Below are 16,608 nucleotides of genomic sequence, written 5' to 3'. Positions count from 1 at the left end.
TTAAACGCTGTGATTGATGGTTGAAATAGAGAACTACATTTCCCGTGAGCCTTTGCGGGTTGGAGGTAGCAGCTGGGCTAGTCTCAGTGGTGGTAGGAGGAGAGCTGGGACTGTTGGTTCACTCGCTGTGCTGCTGCTGCGCTGAAACCAGCACGTGTTTAAACCTCCACACAAACGCACAGATCAACTTTATCATCGTGTTCCAGTCAGACAGAAGCGCAGCCATGGTGAAACTCGCAAAGGTGAGCACTTTTACTCCTGTTTTTATTATTATTAATATTTTTAACATGCTTTCGTTTAAACACAGAGTATAAAATGCCGTGTCGTTGTGAAACTATAAATGTCTAAATCCACCGTGCATTTTAAGTGCAGCTCTTTATTTAGTTTTAATTTCAGTCACAATTGATAATCATACGCAGCTGAAAAGCTGAAAATGGAGGCTTCAGATAGAGCCGCCTTGCTCGTCGTGGAGATAACGGGGCTGTATTCCAAATCGCTGATTATCCAATGTCTAGTGCACTCGGTGTTGCGCACACGCTGTTGCTGTTACGCGCAACGTAGGGCGCTAGGGTAAGACAAAAAGCGCGAATTGGAACACCGCCCGCGCTCTTTCTACCGATCGACTCAAAATGGCCGATGTTCGCCTCAGTGATTGTGTGCCGTTAAAACAATAAAATTGCATTTTTATACGTGTGTGTGTGCATGTATGGATTTTATAAATTTGCACATCTACCGTTTTTACTACATCGCGTCCGAACAATACAGCTCAGTCGTGACGAGCCTAGCTGCCGTTAGCAGCAATGCTATTTGAAATAGGTTTTCTGTATAGCGACTGTACCAGTCGGCTAACATGCTAAAGGTGCAAGCCGCAGTGACGTCATTGCCCCAGTTTGTTTCTGTTTCGCATTGATATAACCCGAGTGTGTGTGTGTTTAAAAAAGCACATATTTAATATTTGATCTGTATTGCAGCGTGTGTGATTTGTACTCGGGATCAGAAGTGAATCCAGAATGTCGCGCTGGCTGTGCTGTTAGCTTAGCACGTTAGCTTGAACCACGCTGCTGCACGAGCACACGTGGGTTTGTCCATGTGCTCGTTCCTACACACGTGGCCTCGTTTCTTTCCCTCTCGTTTCCCATGTGCAGTTTATATCTGCTTATTACTTATAAACACACATGTAAGCGAACGTTTGTTCTAATAAAAAAGTAGTTTTTTTTATTATTTGTGTGAGTTGTACCGTGATGTTGCTTTATTTAAGATTAGAGACTGTTTGTACACAGACGGCGTTAAATCTGAGCTCTGATGATCAGGCTATTAAAATGTTCTCATGAAGGTTTTATTTTTGTTAATTTAGTGAATCCAGTAATCAACCAGAGCTGAATTTACCACCTTTAGTATATTCATACGATTTAGTGTCGGAATTGCTGTAATCCAAACACACAGTTCATGTAATTATCTTTTGTTTAATTTTTTTTACTTTAATTAATTTATACATGCAGTCCAATTTTTAACAATTTACCCAAGATATACAGGCAGAAATGGGCATTTTTTGGCTGCATATCACCCGTAATTATAAAGATTTGTTGTATTTAAACAGGCATTTCGATGCATTTAATTATTTACGCTACATTAAAACTTACTGCAATGTGCAGCAATTACAGGAAAGTCCTCCCACACACTCACTAGTATGTACATTAATACCAAACCTAAATAATCACACGACCACGTGTGTGGATTGAACATGAGATGCTGCACAATGCACCGGACCTCGATTTTTATTTGTAATTTTTTGTTGTTGTTAATATTTTCAGACCCCGAAGAAAGAAGTGAAGGAAGCAGCACCTAAGAAAAAGGCTCCACCACCGAAGCAGGTCGAAGAGTCCAGCGAGGAGGACAGTGATGAAGATGATGATGAAGAGGTGAGTGTTTTATTTCCAAACAGGTTGAAGTGTTTAGCGTCGGTGTTCTGTAGGAGAGGAGAGGTCTTAACCTGGTTCTTAGAAGTTCTTGACATGTTCTTGTCTCTCTTAGGCTCCACCACCACCCAAAGCAGCAGCTAAGAAAAACGCCACCCCCGCCAGAGCGGTGAAAAATGGAAAAGCCGCAGCCAAGCAAGAAAGTGAGGAAGAAGATTCAGACGTTGATGATGATGATGACGACGAATCTGGTACGCACCACCATTTTCATTATTATTTGGCTGCTGTGTAGCTGCAGGTTTGCTCTGTAGCTTATTTATTATTCTAACCGTGGGTCTGAACACAAGAAGACTTTTAAACTACCTGGATTCGATGTACAGCACTTTGGTCAACGTAAGTTGTTTTAAGAGTGCTTTATAAATAAAATTTACTTACTTACTTACTTGCAACCATAATAATGAACATATAATATGAAGACATACATAATACCTATTACTGCCATTAAATGACACCAATGTGTTAAACATGGCGTTAAAACTTAAATATTAAATAACTAACCGTGGGTCTGTGTTGTTCCTCTACAGAGGAGGAGCCTCCAGCACCCAAGAAGGCCACTCCTGCTAAAGCTACCCCTGCTAAAGGAGCTAAAGCTACACCAGCTAAAGGAGCCAAGGCGACACCCGCTAAAGCCGCTCCTGCAAAGAAAGAAGAGTCTGAAGATGACGACGACGAAGATGGTACGTATCATTAGAAGCACAAACCAGGTGATCTGGCGTCTCCTTTAATCCTGAAACGCAAGAGTCACGTTCAATTCTCCGTTATGAACCCACTACGCCCCCTTCAACACATGTCCAATCTGCCGCCACCAGAGGTGGAAAGAGTACTAAAATATTGTACTCAAGTAAAAGTACTATTACTCTAAAGAATTTTTACTTGAGTACGAGTAAAGTTACTAGTCTAAAAATCTACTCAAGTAAAAAGTAACTCGTTTAAAATGTACTCAGTTACTGAGTTACTTTTTTAGCAGGGGGGGGGGGGTCTCTTCTGTGTAATGCAAACAGGACCAGTGGATATAAATCTCAATAGTTGTTTTTAATTAAAATATAAAAGGAAAAAAAACACGTTGATAAAACATTTAAAACATTTAGGGATGTGTAATGTGTCGTTTTAGTCCCATAAAACTTTCAAACTGTATAACCACTAGTGATGTGTCGTAGAATGATTCTATTCTATTGAACGACCCTTTAAAATGAAACGAAGGAACCGAGTCGGGTTTCTGGGAGTCGTTATGTATATTTACGGCTCTTTAAAAAGAACCGAGCAAAAAGATCCGACTCTCCATCGCAGAATTTACTGCAGCAGTTTCCCAGACGTGATTTTTTTAGCGTTTTTTTAACTCGGTAACGGATGTTATTTAAAATGTAGCGGATTACAATTCTTAATACAAAACATAAGTAAAATTACAGACTGTAAAATCTACTTTAAAAAGCACAAGTACACAAAAAAACTACTCGATTACACTAACGCCAGTAAATGTCATCCGTTACTTTCAACCTCTGGCCGCCACTTATAGTCACCTACCAGCCTTGTGTAAATATACGCTTTGGGTATAAACGTCTGCTACGTGCTGTACATGTAAACCACCTCTACTGCTGGGTAAGTATTCTGCTCGCCTTGCAGTCAACATTCAGGGTTGAAGGTCAGAGCTCAGGCCTTTGTATAGTTTCTCCAATCCAAGTCATATATGTTCAGTCTTGGTGACCTTTTTTTGGACCAGGCAGTAGAATCTCAGGTCCCTGATGTTCCTCAGGATCATTGACGGTTTTGCGTGTTTGTGTTTGTGACAGACGACGAATCGGAAGAGGAGGAAACGCCTCCCCCAAAGAAAGCCACTCCTGCTAAACCCGCCGCCAAAGCTGCTCCCGCCAAGGCTGCGGCTAAAGAGGAGTCCGACGATGATGGTACGTCCTGAACTGCTGGTGTGTGTGTGTGTGTGTGTGCGCGTGTGCACGTGTGATGAATCTACAGGGACTTAATACTGAACCTGTGATGATCTGTGTGATCTGATGTGCTGGTCTGGTTTCTCCTGCACCAGCTTCAGCCTGGATTCACTTTCTGTGTCTTAATTCTTTATTTTTTTTTTTATTATTCAGACGATGAGGATGATGAGGAGGACATGGACACGACTCCTGCACCAGCCAAAAAAGCAGCTGTGAAAGCTAAGGATGAAGACGATGAGGACGATGAGGAAGAGGACGACGATGATGAGGAGGACGACGATGATGAGGACGATGAGGAAGGTAAAAGCTTAAAACGGCTTCGGTAATACATCAATCGAGCCAAAACATTAGGACCACCCCCCAAATGTGCATGATGCCTAATGTGACCTGAGGGACTTGGATCAGCACCAGATCGTTCTGACCTACAAGGTGCACTTAAGCATTGGGTCTGGATATCAGTCTTCCTGTGGAGATGATGCACCAGGTTGCCCTGGTACCAGATACCGCAGGAGCTCTTCTGATGTATTCCGACAGCATGTTAAGCAGGTGGTTCTAATGTTTTGGCTCATGGGTGTATTAAGAATAGCTTCACACCTGAGAGAGCAGCAAGTTCTTCTGATGGTTCTTCACATTGTTTTCGAGTTCTGGACGCTGGTGCACACACACATGATGATCGTTTAGGGACTTAATACTGAGATCCTTTGATGTTTTGTTTGATCTGATGTGCCCGGTTGGTTCTGCGCGAGCTTCGATTTGCTTTAATGTCTCTGAGCGTTCATGACACCTGAACTTTCTCTGAATTCCGCAGCTCCTGTAACACCCGGGAAGAGGAAAGCCGATGAGAAGAAGGATAAAGAAACGCCGCCGGCCAAGAAAGCCAAAGCTGACGGAGAAAGTAAGATCAGGACCCTAAAAAAACAAAACCTTCACAAACTGATGAAGCAGAACCTCTAACACTTTGAATACCCATGTGGTTCCTCAAGATAGTCAAGTACTGATGTGGCTTAACTAGCGCACTGCACTCTGTTCTATTCGGACCGAATTAGATTAGAAATTTGAGTTGCCAGAACCCCTAAAAAAGATAAGACTTCACAGTTTATAAGGTTTAAATGTTTAAAACCCAGTGACGGCCTCTCTCTTCACCTCGAGTCGTTTCCCCCAGCACGTTATTGCTAAAAATAGTCTAAAAATGATTCATTACATGGATAGACCGGACGGACTGTTTACTCGGCGTGCGGCTTGGTATGAAATGTATTTCGGGGTGAAGTAAACACACTGCAGTGTGAGACATGTAGATTGGGCGTGGCTCGGAGCTATGACGTTATAACCAGCGAATCCAGAATCGGGAAACGTCGTTTCACTGCTCACGAGTCGTCGTGCCGGATCTCTCTCTCGATTCTGATTAAAAGCAGACCACGGGTTTCCTCCGGGAGCTCCGGTTTCCTCCTACAGTCCAAAGACGTGCGCGTGAGGTGGATCGGAGACGCGCAGTGTAGATCGGAGATGTGAGAATATAAAGTGGGCGTGGCTGCACGAGCCTTGATGGATTCGATCAGATCTTTAACAGCAAAAAAATGGTAACCATCGATTTCAGGCCTAGCGGTTAAGGTACTGGAGTAGTAATCCAAAGGTTGCTGGTTCAAGCCCCACCACTGCTAGGTTGCTGCTGTTGGGCCCTTGAGCGAGGCCCTTAACCCTCGGTCGCTCAGACTGCATACTGTAACTAATGTAATTCACTTTGGATAAATGAAACGTAGGATTTCTACCTATAATACGAACCTGCTCAATAGTTGCCATGCAAGACTTTTCCCCCACAATGCCGTGCGTCTGATTTAAGGCAGACTGACGCAATTCGGTGCATATTTGCAGCTCAGCCTAACAAATGCTGCTCATTCCCATTAGCCTGGTTTATAGTTCCTTGGTTCCAGATTGACCCGTGAAGTGTCCCCACACTTGCTGGAGGTTAAACTGGAGTAGAACTGTGAAGGTTCAGCCATTAATGGTCTGGTTTTGTTTGTTGTTCTCCTCTCTTTTGAGCATGTTCTGATTCTGAGCTCTCTCTCCTCTCAGCCTTCAGTCTCTTCATGGGTAACCTGAACTCCGATAAGAGCTTCGAGGAAATCAAGGAAGCCGCCTCCAAGTTCTTCAAGAAGGAGGGTCTCGATATCCAGGACGTCAGACTCGGAGGGTCCAAGTGAGTCGGGCTGTTCGGTTTTCTCGCACCGTGTCGTGTTTCCTGAGACGCGGATCATTATTATTAATAAATAAAAACGATTCTTCTGCGTGCAGGAAGTTCGGTTACGTGGATTTCCACTCTGAGGAGGATCTCCAGAAAGGTCTCGCTCTGAACGGCAAGAAGTTCCTGGGCCTGGCCATCAAACTGGACCGGGCCAAGAGCAAAGAGGACTCGCAGGAGAGCAAGAAAGGTGAAGATTTAGTTCCACTGCATTTACGATTTACTCATTTAACTCCAAGCTCAGATATGATGAGACTTATCGAGGCCTGAATTCACTCTGTGGGTCCTAAAAGATAGTCAAGTACTGATCTGGCGAGGCTGTGTGCAGGGAAATCCTCTCCTTGTGTTCATGCAGGACCTGATCGTTGTGTGTGTGTGTGTGTGTGTTTTTCGTCCTCAGAGAGGGACGCCAGGACTCTGTTTGTGAAGAACCTGCCGTACTCCATCACACAGGACGATCTGAGGGAGCTTTTCGACCAGGCTATCGATATCAGGATACCCATGGGTCAGAACGGTTCCAGCCGAGGGTGAGCACTGGTTCCCGTTCCTTATCTTTGTTTTAAACACGACTTAGGGGACTCTCCTGATGGTCAGGACACTTTGTCTATCTGAATACCCATGTGGTTCCTCAAGATAGTCAAGTACTGATGTGGTTTAACTAGCACCCTCTAGCATCAAGAAACGAGCTCATATTATATTAACTTAAATCCGTTGAATGAGTTCTGGCGCCACCTGCTGGAGAGAGAACTCAGTACAGTCGATGCCACAATAGCTGTGATTGAACTCTGATAAACACACAACCAACCAATAAACTAAACATCAGGAATAAACCAAAGATGCACTATGGTAAACGTAAAGATCAAGGTATATACAATAGATGTAGAATATGCTGCTCCGGATTAACAAACGAACACTTAAGACCCCAGACTTTGTTTTCCCCTTAATGCTGTGGTTCTGATTCAAAGCAGACTGAACCAGTTTAAGGTTTTTCTGAGACTGTGAGAATCATTTCTCCCTCCAGCATAATATCTTCAATTTCGTTAATAATATAGAACTTAAAAACCTAGACTTAATACATCACAAATAAAACTCGCATAACACACAGATTCCTGCCGTGACTATCGTAAATATGACCTGGCATTATAAAAACAAACATTTCCAATAATGTGAAGCTTGATGTGCATTATAGTATCCACTTCAAGTACAAATTCCTTTATTTCTTAACAAAATTCAAAGCCGTAGAGGCCAAAAGTGACCGCTGGACAATCGGACTGCTGAGCCGGTCGAGGTTTCGGCTACCAACCTAACCAGGCATCTCATCAGATGCATTGTGCTATCGGTTTCATTGCAAAAGTGCGACCTCTGCTGGCTGGCCGAAGTGCCTGCATGAACAGTGGCTTCTCCACAGAAGGCATATATCAGTTGGGATCAGTTGTATATGACCGGGTGGTTCCGTGGTCGAGTCTCATTTTGCTTTTGTTCCTCCTCCTGACAGAATCGCGTACGTGGAGTTCAAGACCGAAGCCATCGCCGAGAAGATGCTGGAGGAGACGCAGGGTTCGGATGTTCAGGGCAGATCCATCATGGTGGATTTCACGGGTGCGAAGAGCCGACAGGGCGGCGCTGGCGGTAAAGGACCGAGTGAGTCGAACCTCCTACGGTTTTATCTCGCTGCTGTTTTTAACGGTCTGTGTTGATGTGAAGCTTCTGTATGGCTGCGTGAGCTGATTTATTCCGTTCTTCTGCTCCTGCAGCTTCTGGACCTGCTAACAAAGTCCTGGTGGTAAATAATTTAGCGTTCAGCGCCACAGAGGATTCTCTACAGGGCGTGTTCGAGAAAGCCACGGCCATCAGGATACCACAGAATAACGGCCGGCCCAAGGGGTGAGTGCTTTATTAATGTGGGGTTTTTAATCTCCTTAGTGAACCTAGTGCAGCTTGCACGATCCCTGATCTGACCACCACACGCCCCAATCCGACACGTGTCCAATTCTTATTACCTGTCGGTGTTGGAGAGCCAAACTAAGCTCCACTGGTGCAGGCGCTCGGACCGATCCCTCACGAGACGCCGTCCGACCTACCCTCCCTCGAGCACAGCCAATCATGTGTGGACGAGATTCTAACTCGCCAGTTCTGACGCGCTGCAAAGGTGTGCTAGTGCGTCAAGCTGCTGTGCGTACCTGAGCTGACATCTCAAGCTTATTAGTATGAATATGAGCTGCAGTGACGCCCTCTGCTGGCTGATCGACGGTGCTGCACAGAGACACGATGATAATGTGGATAATGAAGCTCGGTGTGCGTTTCTCTGTATGAACCTGCCCGGTGCCGGTGAGAAGAAGCGGTCAGTACTGCACTCGTGCCGGAGGGGGCGTGCGTTTGGTTATGGCTCCCCTTGGTCAGGAGCGGTAGAGGGGAATGGGTTACGTCTCAATTAGAGGAGAATGCATTAAATAAACGATCTCCATGGTAAACGCGGAGGGCCGCAGGCAGCCCGCACTAGCTCGTTCGTTTGATGGATAACGGGATCGTCTGTGTGTGTTTTGGCTTCAGCTACGCGTTTGTGGAGTTCGACAGCACAGACGACGCCAAGGAGGCGCTAGAGAGCTGCAATAACACCGACATCGAGGGCAGATCGATCAGACTGGAGTACAGCCAGAGCAGAGACGGTGGAGGACGAGGATCAGGTCAGTACCACACTCCTCCAGACTGTCTGCTCTAATTGTATTAATCCATCTCGTTACTGGTCGTCCTCGTCCTCTTTTTACCCTCAGCTCCGAGCATAAGTCTGTTGTAATGAACTGATCGGTCGGTCGGGAAGGTGTTTGTTTACAGTTTTGATGTTCGTCCGTCCTCAGGTCCCTCTAAGACGCTGTTCGTCAAAGGCCTGTCAGACGAGACGTCGGATCAGTCCCTGAGAGACGCCTTCGAGGGAGCCGTCGCCGCCAGAGTGGCCACAGACAAGGACACCGGATCGTGTAAAGGGTATGGCGGCTTCTGTAACGTCACCCTGCCCTCCTCGCCCTTCTCACGAGCTCCTCTCCGTCTGATCGGTGACGGGGCGTGGATTCGCACGAGAAGAACAGTGACACTCACATTTATAACGAGTCTCTCCCGCACGTCAGGAGTCACTTATGTCTGGTGTGAGACAAACGAATTCATTACGAATAGTAGTGTCGGCACCTCTGCACACAGAAAAAATACCTCCCTCAGAGTCTTTACCAGCTTGTTGCGTTAGTGAGAAGGTCCTGGGTTTCATTCCTAGGTGTAGTAAATTTGCATGTTCTCCCTGTGTGTGTGTGTGTGGGGGGGGGTTTATCCCACAGTCCATAGACATGCAGTCAGGTAAATTGGAATCCCACACTTTGTGATGGACTGGCGACCTGTCCAGGGTGTTTCCTCCTATTAGCCAGGTGAACTGTACCCACTGCAGCCCTGACCAGGATGAATTGGTGGTGAAAGACGGTGATTTTCTAGCTCTGTACTTATGAGATTAAAAACTCGGACTGGTTTCCAGTCTGTTCCACAAGCGCGTACAGCTCCACTAAGTTTATCGACCGGTTTATGGATGTTCTGCAGAATCGTGCGCCCCGCCCTGCACGCTCGTGTGAGGCGGTGCCCGTTTTCTTGTCTCCGTGGCGGTTCCGTACCCTAACCCGAGGTTCTGTACCACCCCGCAGGTACGGCTTTGTGGACTTCGACAACGAGGATGACTGCAAGGCGGCGAAGGAAGCCATGGACGACGGCGAGATCGACGGAAACAGAGTGACCCTGGACTTCGCCAAGCCCAAGGGCGAGGGCGGACGGGGCGGCGGACGAGGAGGAGGCTTCGGGGGCGGTAGAGGAGGCCGAGGTGGATTCGGAGGAAGAGGCGGCTTCGGAGGACGGGGAGGCGGATTCAGAGGAGGACGAGGAGGTTTCGGAGGAAGAGGCGGCGGACGGGGAGGATTCCGAGGTGAGCCGATCAGACCGAGGCGCTGCGTCAGGTGTTCAGATTAAAGCCTGTTTCTCAAAGCGCACGTTACATTGTGCTTCAGATATCGAGCTCAGCACGGCTGCTCTCCACCATGTGTGACCTGATGGTGTTTACCAACATCTGAATTATGAACACAAAATACCCCCGCCTCCTAATTTAGACACATCCAACTCCCCTATTGTAACTTCCTCTGCTGCTTTTTTATTTTTTATTGGTGTCACAGAGAGCAGGGTTAGTCTAGCGTAGGGAGAGTTGTGCACTATTTAATGCAGGTGCCCCATCTGGCCAGCAGAGGCCGCAATTGGCGGCGATTTAAACGCAAGCGCTCGTGTTCACGCCGCTGATCGCCGAAACGCTTGTGACCTGTTCAAAACTTGAGCCTCACAGCAAGAAGGTCCTGGGTTCCATCCCCAGGTGGGGCGGTCCGGGTCCTCTCTGTGTGCAGTTTGCATGTTCTCCCCGTGTCTGTATGAGTTTCCTCCCACAGTCCAAAGACGTGCAAATGAGGTGAATTGGAGACACAAAATGGTCCATGAATGAATCTTGTGTGAGCAGTAACTACTGTTCCTGTCATGATTGGAACCAAAGTAAAACGTAACGTTCAAATCCTAATAAATAATAAACTAATTAAAAACGAATGCCATCCGGCGGCTTCGTCACGTCGCTACTGGTGTCACTGCTGCACCACCTGAGCCGGTCTGCATCTGGTCACAGCTGCTGACTGAATGATGCGGCGACTCCTGGCACGTGCCGAATCTGGTCAGGAACGTTTGTGTTCGGGTCTTGTGGGCATCGTTTATGGATCACGGTTAATCAGAACCTTCATCTCTCGATCCTCATTGTAATCCGTATCTCTCTACTTTGCAGGAGGACGCGGTGGAGGCGGCGGCGGCGGAGGAGGAGGACCAAGACCTCAGGGGAAAAAGATCAAGTTCGATGATTAAATCTTTTTTTTTTTGTTTGTTTATTTTATACTTCCTGTTTGAACGGACTGTTTCTGTACGAATGTTTTTGGACATTCCAGCGTGTTGTGGTGGAGCGTCCCATCTCATCTGCTCGAAAGCTTCTGAAATGTCCCTCATCCAGACGCTTCACGTGTTCCCTCTTCAGGGGGGAGAAGGTTGGAATGTGAATAAAGCTCTGTTGGGTTTTGTTTTTACTTTTTCTTTTCTCTTCGTCGTTAAAATGATTTATCGTCCTGGATTATTATTTTGATTTGTTTCTTTCTTTTTTTTTATGTTCGGTTTGATTTAGGTGCCTGTTTTATCGTAACTGTACAAAGCCTGTTGTAATGAACAAACGATTAAACACACCCAAACTGTTTTTTGGGGCTTTTTGAACCTGAGTAAGACGTGTAGTGTCCTGAATCGGTGTCCCCCGCGTGAGTGTGGAGGCGTTTCTGTTCGAAACGTCTCGCTTTATAGAGTCTGGATTCTATCCAACTGTATCTGCTGATGTTTTTCTGTTGGAAATCCGAGTGAGACGCGTTTTTGAATAAAAATTATTTGTAAAGTCGTTCTTGTCCTGTCGTTTTTAAGTAAAATGCTTCTGTAGTTCGTTCTTATTGTGGTCGTGTAATGAGAAGCATCAGACTGAAGCTCGAGGAGACAAAGTTCTCTAAACGATAAAAGATTTCCTTTAACATCGCTGTCGGTACGAGTGCTCCCATCCACAAGTAGACCGTTCACAGAACCACTACTCGTCCCCAGGCAGAAGCAGCATATAAGATGTTACAGCCTCGTGAGAGAAGCCAACAGGCACTTGTAGTTGCAGGATGACCAGAAAGCAGCAAAAACTAGAAATTACCTGCATAAAAATACATTACTCTAACCTTCATTTACATTTCAAAATAAGAAATCTCTAAATAAGAGACTACATAAAACACTTCTAATAACTTTACCAGTTAACATCTATAATTACTAATATTTAAACCAAGTTACATCATCTTGTTATTTTAATGTTTGGTGTTAGAAATCTATGCGTTTATTAAAAAGTTGAAGATTTGTAAAGCGTGTTGGTACAGACTGTTCAATTTTCTCTCCGACATTATTAATCATCCTCATTAATCTGACCAGATTAAAACCAGGGATGTTTTCTGCTTGCAGGTCTAAATCATTAAAATAATCGATGGTCATGTCTATTAATGAAAAATAGGGAGAACTCTGGTTCCAGTAAATTCCTTAATCTACTATTTTTATTTTTCCTCTCAGTCCTCTTGAATACTGATCGCTCAGATCTTCCCTCTGAATGGTTCCTTTTGGCTGCTCCCGTTATGTGTCGCCACTGCGGATCATTAATCTCAACCCTCCTATTTATCCTGGCATGGGATCTGCTCTGAGAGTACACTGATATGTGTCCCCACAATGGCTAGATTCAAACCCAGGACCATCTTGGAATGAAGCAACAGCGCCACTCAAAATTTGTTAAAATAAAAAAGAAAATAATACGTTATCTGTGTACAGGCATGAAGGTTAGGATGTACGTGCAGTAAAACGTGCCACATTTCTTGATGTGATCATGAAGAACAGAAACGATGCACCTCGTCTAACAGAATCATTATTTATTAAGGAACGGACGTACAGACGGTGCAGAAGTGAAAAACAAAGCAGCAGCAGAAGAGTAACAGTCACATAAACACGAACCCCTTTCACATTTACCCACAATATTTACCTCCAGTTTACCAGCTCGGTGGTGCGTGTGAACACGCAGGGAAAATGAGAGGACCCGAAAACTGACGATACAAACGATGCTGAGTTATAATCTGATAAAAGAAAACAACCCACCGTTTTTACCTGAACCCTGTTTCAGTCGTCCCTCAGGCACGCAGCCAATCGTGTAGGGTTATGTCAAGTTCACACTACACGCCTGGATCTCTTGTAATCGGGAGTCTTTCAGGTCAGTGTGGTTTTCACAGTACACGACTGATCGGTGATGGGGGGGGTCACACATTACTCCATCTATCCACCTTTTTACACTCCTCCCCTGCGTTTCCCCTCACCCCGTATCTTGCGTTCTCATTGGCTGTTCGTCACCGCACTAATTGCCAGTCGGCCGAACGCAGAGTTGCTCCCGTGCCGGCAAATCTAGCGCCGACCAGTCGGCGAGCGAAAAATCAGGGCAAGAATCGTGTAGTGTGAACCAGGCATTAGGGTTAGGCGCCCGACCGGCTGATAGCAGAGCTGAGGTTGGAACCCTAGGGCTGGAGATCTCACTCCGGGAGCACTGCGGTGTTACAGACGAACTCGAAGGACAGTTTTGTCACAGCAGTCTTGGGATTTTTAACAAATTGTAAACAGAGCAAAACATCAAATAAATGTAAATTCTTCTACCTAATTATTATGGGATGTCTAGAAAAAAAAGCTGCCGGGTCAAAATATCCATTCAGCAACTTAGAGTGTAAATTAGAAGCTGCTGGAGCAGGCGTGACACTGTCCACGGTCAAGCAAGCTCGTCAGAGCCATGGGCTTTTGTTATTTGTTCATGTGACCGTCATCAAGGCTTCATTCTTGGCCAGCAGCCTATGAGCTGACGGCGAAGTGAGGTGAAGCTCACTCGACTATGGGCGGTGACACGCCCATTCCAGCAGCTTTCAGCTCTCGACAGTCAGTCTGGCCCTATTTATATGGGCGTGTGTTCTATTATGATCAGTAACAGAGTGGAGTGAACATCCATGCTGCAAAGGGAATCCGGGTTCGGCGGCACAAACGTACGTTTAACGACCAAACATTCACACACACACACACACACACTGATAATCTGAAAAACACTGACGAGTGTGTGATCAGGATTCCAGTCCAGAACTGACACAATAATCATTTAATGTCGCACAATCACACATTTTGGCTTCATAAAAAAAAACCCATTTGGCAAAATAATCACCGACTTGTTAAAAAGCTGATAAAGATTTAAATTACTGATAGTGCAAACGAGCAAAGTGCTGATAATAACGAGACACTACGCAGGAACAGTGGTTAGTATATAGTGTATAGTGAGTATAGAAGGTGCTAGCGTGGCGTGGCGGTCTGTTATGCTAGCGGTCGGCTGGGCGGCTGCCTCGTACCCAGTGGTGCCTGGTGGAACCGGACCTGTGGCGACCCTGACCGGGATGAAGTGGCTACTGATAAAACTCTTGTGATTATTGTGATATGGATTCAGTAACATATACACTAAATGACCAAAAGTGTTTGGACACCTGACCGTGAGCTTGTATTAAAACAGAGCGAACCGCTGCGTGATCGGTTCAGAAGCCGTGAAGCTTCACAGAAGACTTTGAAGTGTGTCTGTGTATGGAAATTTGTGCCCGTTAAGTCGAAAGATGACGACAATCATCCAAAAATATGTGGACACCTGTGGCTGTGACTATAAGGTCGTTTTATCCAAAGCGACTCACAATTACGACTGAACACGATTTGAGCAATTGAGGGTCAAGGGCCTTGCTCAGGGGTCCAACAGTGGCAACTTAGTGATGGTGGGGCTTGAACCGGCAACCTTCTGATTACTATTCCAGTACTTTAACCACTGAGCTATCACCGCCCTATTTCCCACTGTGCATGGCAAAATACTTGGGCACTCTCTTAAGTGCTGGCTTACTGTATCAGCTCAGAAGGTTGTGGGTTCGCTGCCAATCTGCCATCATAAGATTTACAAATGTCGCCGTTTTTGCGTTTGTTTGAATTAAGCGGTCTAATACGCCACCGCAGCACCGCCCACATGATCGGTGGCGGCGACTCCCAGTACGCGGCGTGGCTCTTTCAGGGAACCCGATGCTGTGCGTGAGTGCAAGCATGTCAGAGGGTGTGGGTGCTAGTCTGATGCCTGTAGAGGCCGTGTTCACTTATGGACTTAACAGAATGTGAAGGTTGATTGGGGGTGCACAAACTTTTGCATAAACTGGTACATTCTAATCCTACATTACATCATTAATTTGCCACACATCACTGGACTCCTTATCACCCCCTCACCCCTCCCGACATCAGACCAAAAGTGCCCAGGTTAACACATTTAGCCTGTTTGTGTGTGTGTGTGTGTGTGTGTTATGACATCACTCAACAGTCCTGATTAGGCGTTGATGACATCATTAGTAGGCTGCTCCTGCTGCAGCACCACCACCGTTTCCACGGTGACCGCCTCCTCCCCGTCCTCGCTGAGGTAGGAATCGGAGTCGGTGCAGTCGGGCGGGCCGGTGGAGGCGGAGCGTGAGCTGGCGATGGAGAGGCGGCGGGACGGCGGGTGTGAGCGCAGTAGGGGCGTGCTCTCCGAAACCTCGTCCTCCTCGTCGCCCGCGCTGTCCGAGTCCGAGTCGGACCCCGCCCCTGCAGGGACCACCTTCTGTTTGCACACGGGGCAGGTCCTCTTCGTCTTCGTCAGCCAGGGGTCCACGCACTTACAGTGGTAAGCTGGCACACACACGGGGGGGGGGGGGGGGGACTATTTAATAATGTGTCAACTGACACCCACTGACCACCGACACTTTTCACCCTCACTGACCCTGTGTGGCACCTTCTAACCTTCACTAACCATGACAGACACCCACTGTCTCTACCTGACAACCACTGACCACTACTGACCTCACTAACCACAGACACCCACCATCTCTCTCTGAGAACCACTGACCCTTACTGACCACATACACCCACTGACCTCACTAAACACAGACACCCGCTGGCCTTACTGACCACAGACACCCACTGCCGCCTCCTGATAACCACTGACCCTTACTGACCACATACACCCACTGACCTCACTAACCACAGACACCCACCATCTCTCTCTGAGAACCACTGACCCTTACTGACCACATACACCCACTGACCTCACTAAACACAGACACCCGCTGGCCTTACTGACCACAGACGCCCACTGCCGCCTCCTGATAACCACTGCCCATTACTAACCACAGCCACCCACTGTCTCTTCCGGCTAACCACTGTCCCTTAATGACCCTTACTTACTAACCACAGACACCCAGTGTCTCTACCTGGCCCCTAGTAGACATCACTGACCCTCTCTGACCTCGGTACTCTCTGACACCAGACACAATCTGACCCATAGTGACCATCACTAACCACAGACCCTCACTGTGACTCCCACTCACACACACTCACCGTGTGAACAGGGCAGCACGCGCAGCTTCTCTCCGTCCTCATAATCGTCGAGGCAGATCGCACACACATCGTAACCATCACCTGTAACACACACACACACACACACACACACACACACACACACACACACACACACACACACGATCCTGGTTTGTCTGACTGACGGGTGGAGCCTAGTGATTCAGCAGACAGACTGAGACACAAACATCACCCTGCATTAAGGATGGTGTTAATGTGAGAGGTTAATCGCATTACCTTTCTTATATTTATGAACCGGGAGTTTCTTCAGCTGATCTTTGCGTAGTCGGCTCCGTCGGGCTCGGTGTCGGTCCTGAACAAACTTTGTAACCTGAAAACACACACACAGAAGTTAAAACTG

General features: G+C 46.7%; 2 protein-coding genes and 3 non-coding genes across 5 annotated transcripts in view; 4 read left to right on the top strand and 1 right to left on the bottom strand.

Moving 5' to 3' along the window:
* The first annotated feature begins 89 nt into the window (after nucleotides 1-89).
* On the top strand, nucleotides 90-11,640 carry ncl (nucleolin). Its single transcript, XM_063012415.1, has 16 exons — nucleotides 90-242; nucleotides 1,812-1,919; nucleotides 2,032-2,167; nucleotides 2,501-2,653; nucleotides 3,764-3,877; nucleotides 4,070-4,216; nucleotides 4,725-4,811; nucleotides 5,987-6,110; nucleotides 6,206-6,342; nucleotides 6,553-6,679; nucleotides 7,648-7,793; nucleotides 7,907-8,036; nucleotides 8,703-8,836; nucleotides 9,008-9,134; nucleotides 9,830-10,104; nucleotides 10,993-11,640. The coding sequence occupies exons 1-16, from the start codon at nucleotides 225-227 to the stop codon at nucleotides 11,067-11,069; spliced, it is 2,040 nt and encodes a 679-aa protein (XP_062868485.1). The 5' UTR covers nucleotides 90-224; the 3' UTR covers nucleotides 11,070-11,640.
* On the top strand, nucleotides 3,923-3,988 carry LOC134331973 (small nucleolar RNA SNORD82). The gene has a single exon (XR_010015199.1). It is a non-coding gene; the product is annotated as a small nucleolar RNA SNORD82 (small nucleolar RNA).
* On the top strand, nucleotides 4,576-4,643 carry LOC134331974 (small nucleolar RNA SNORD82). Its single transcript, XR_010015200.1, has one exon. It is a non-coding gene; the product is annotated as a small nucleolar RNA SNORD82 (small nucleolar RNA).
* Nucleotides 9,172-9,303, top strand: LOC134331972 (small nucleolar RNA SNORA75). The gene has a single exon (XR_010015198.1). It is a non-coding gene; the product is annotated as a small nucleolar RNA SNORA75 (small nucleolar RNA).
* Nucleotides 11,641-12,670: 1,030 nt separating the features above from the next.
* rnf13 (ring finger protein 13) overlaps nucleotides 12,671-16,608 on the bottom strand; it is a 7,734-nt gene continuing 3,796 nt past the window's right edge. Inside the window, exons 8-10 of the mRNA XM_063012823.1 lie at nucleotides 16,485-16,578; nucleotides 16,230-16,310; nucleotides 12,671-15,521 (exon numbers count right to left, since the gene is read on the bottom strand). Coding sequence (XP_062868893.1) covers nucleotides 15,184-15,521; nucleotides 16,230-16,310; nucleotides 16,485-16,578 — 513 coding nt within the window. The 3' untranslated portion in view covers nucleotides 12,671-15,183. The remainder of the gene's footprint in view (nucleotides 15,522-16,229; nucleotides 16,311-16,484; nucleotides 16,579-16,608) is intronic.

Source organism: Trichomycterus rosablanca, chromosome 17, assembly GCF_030014385.1.
Source record: "Trichomycterus rosablanca isolate fTriRos1 chromosome 17, fTriRos1.hap1, whole genome shotgun sequence".
Lineage (NCBI taxonomy): Eukaryota > Metazoa > Chordata > Actinopteri > Siluriformes > Trichomycteridae > Trichomycterus > Trichomycterus rosablanca.
This window is presented reverse-complemented; position numbering and strand designations above follow the sequence as displayed.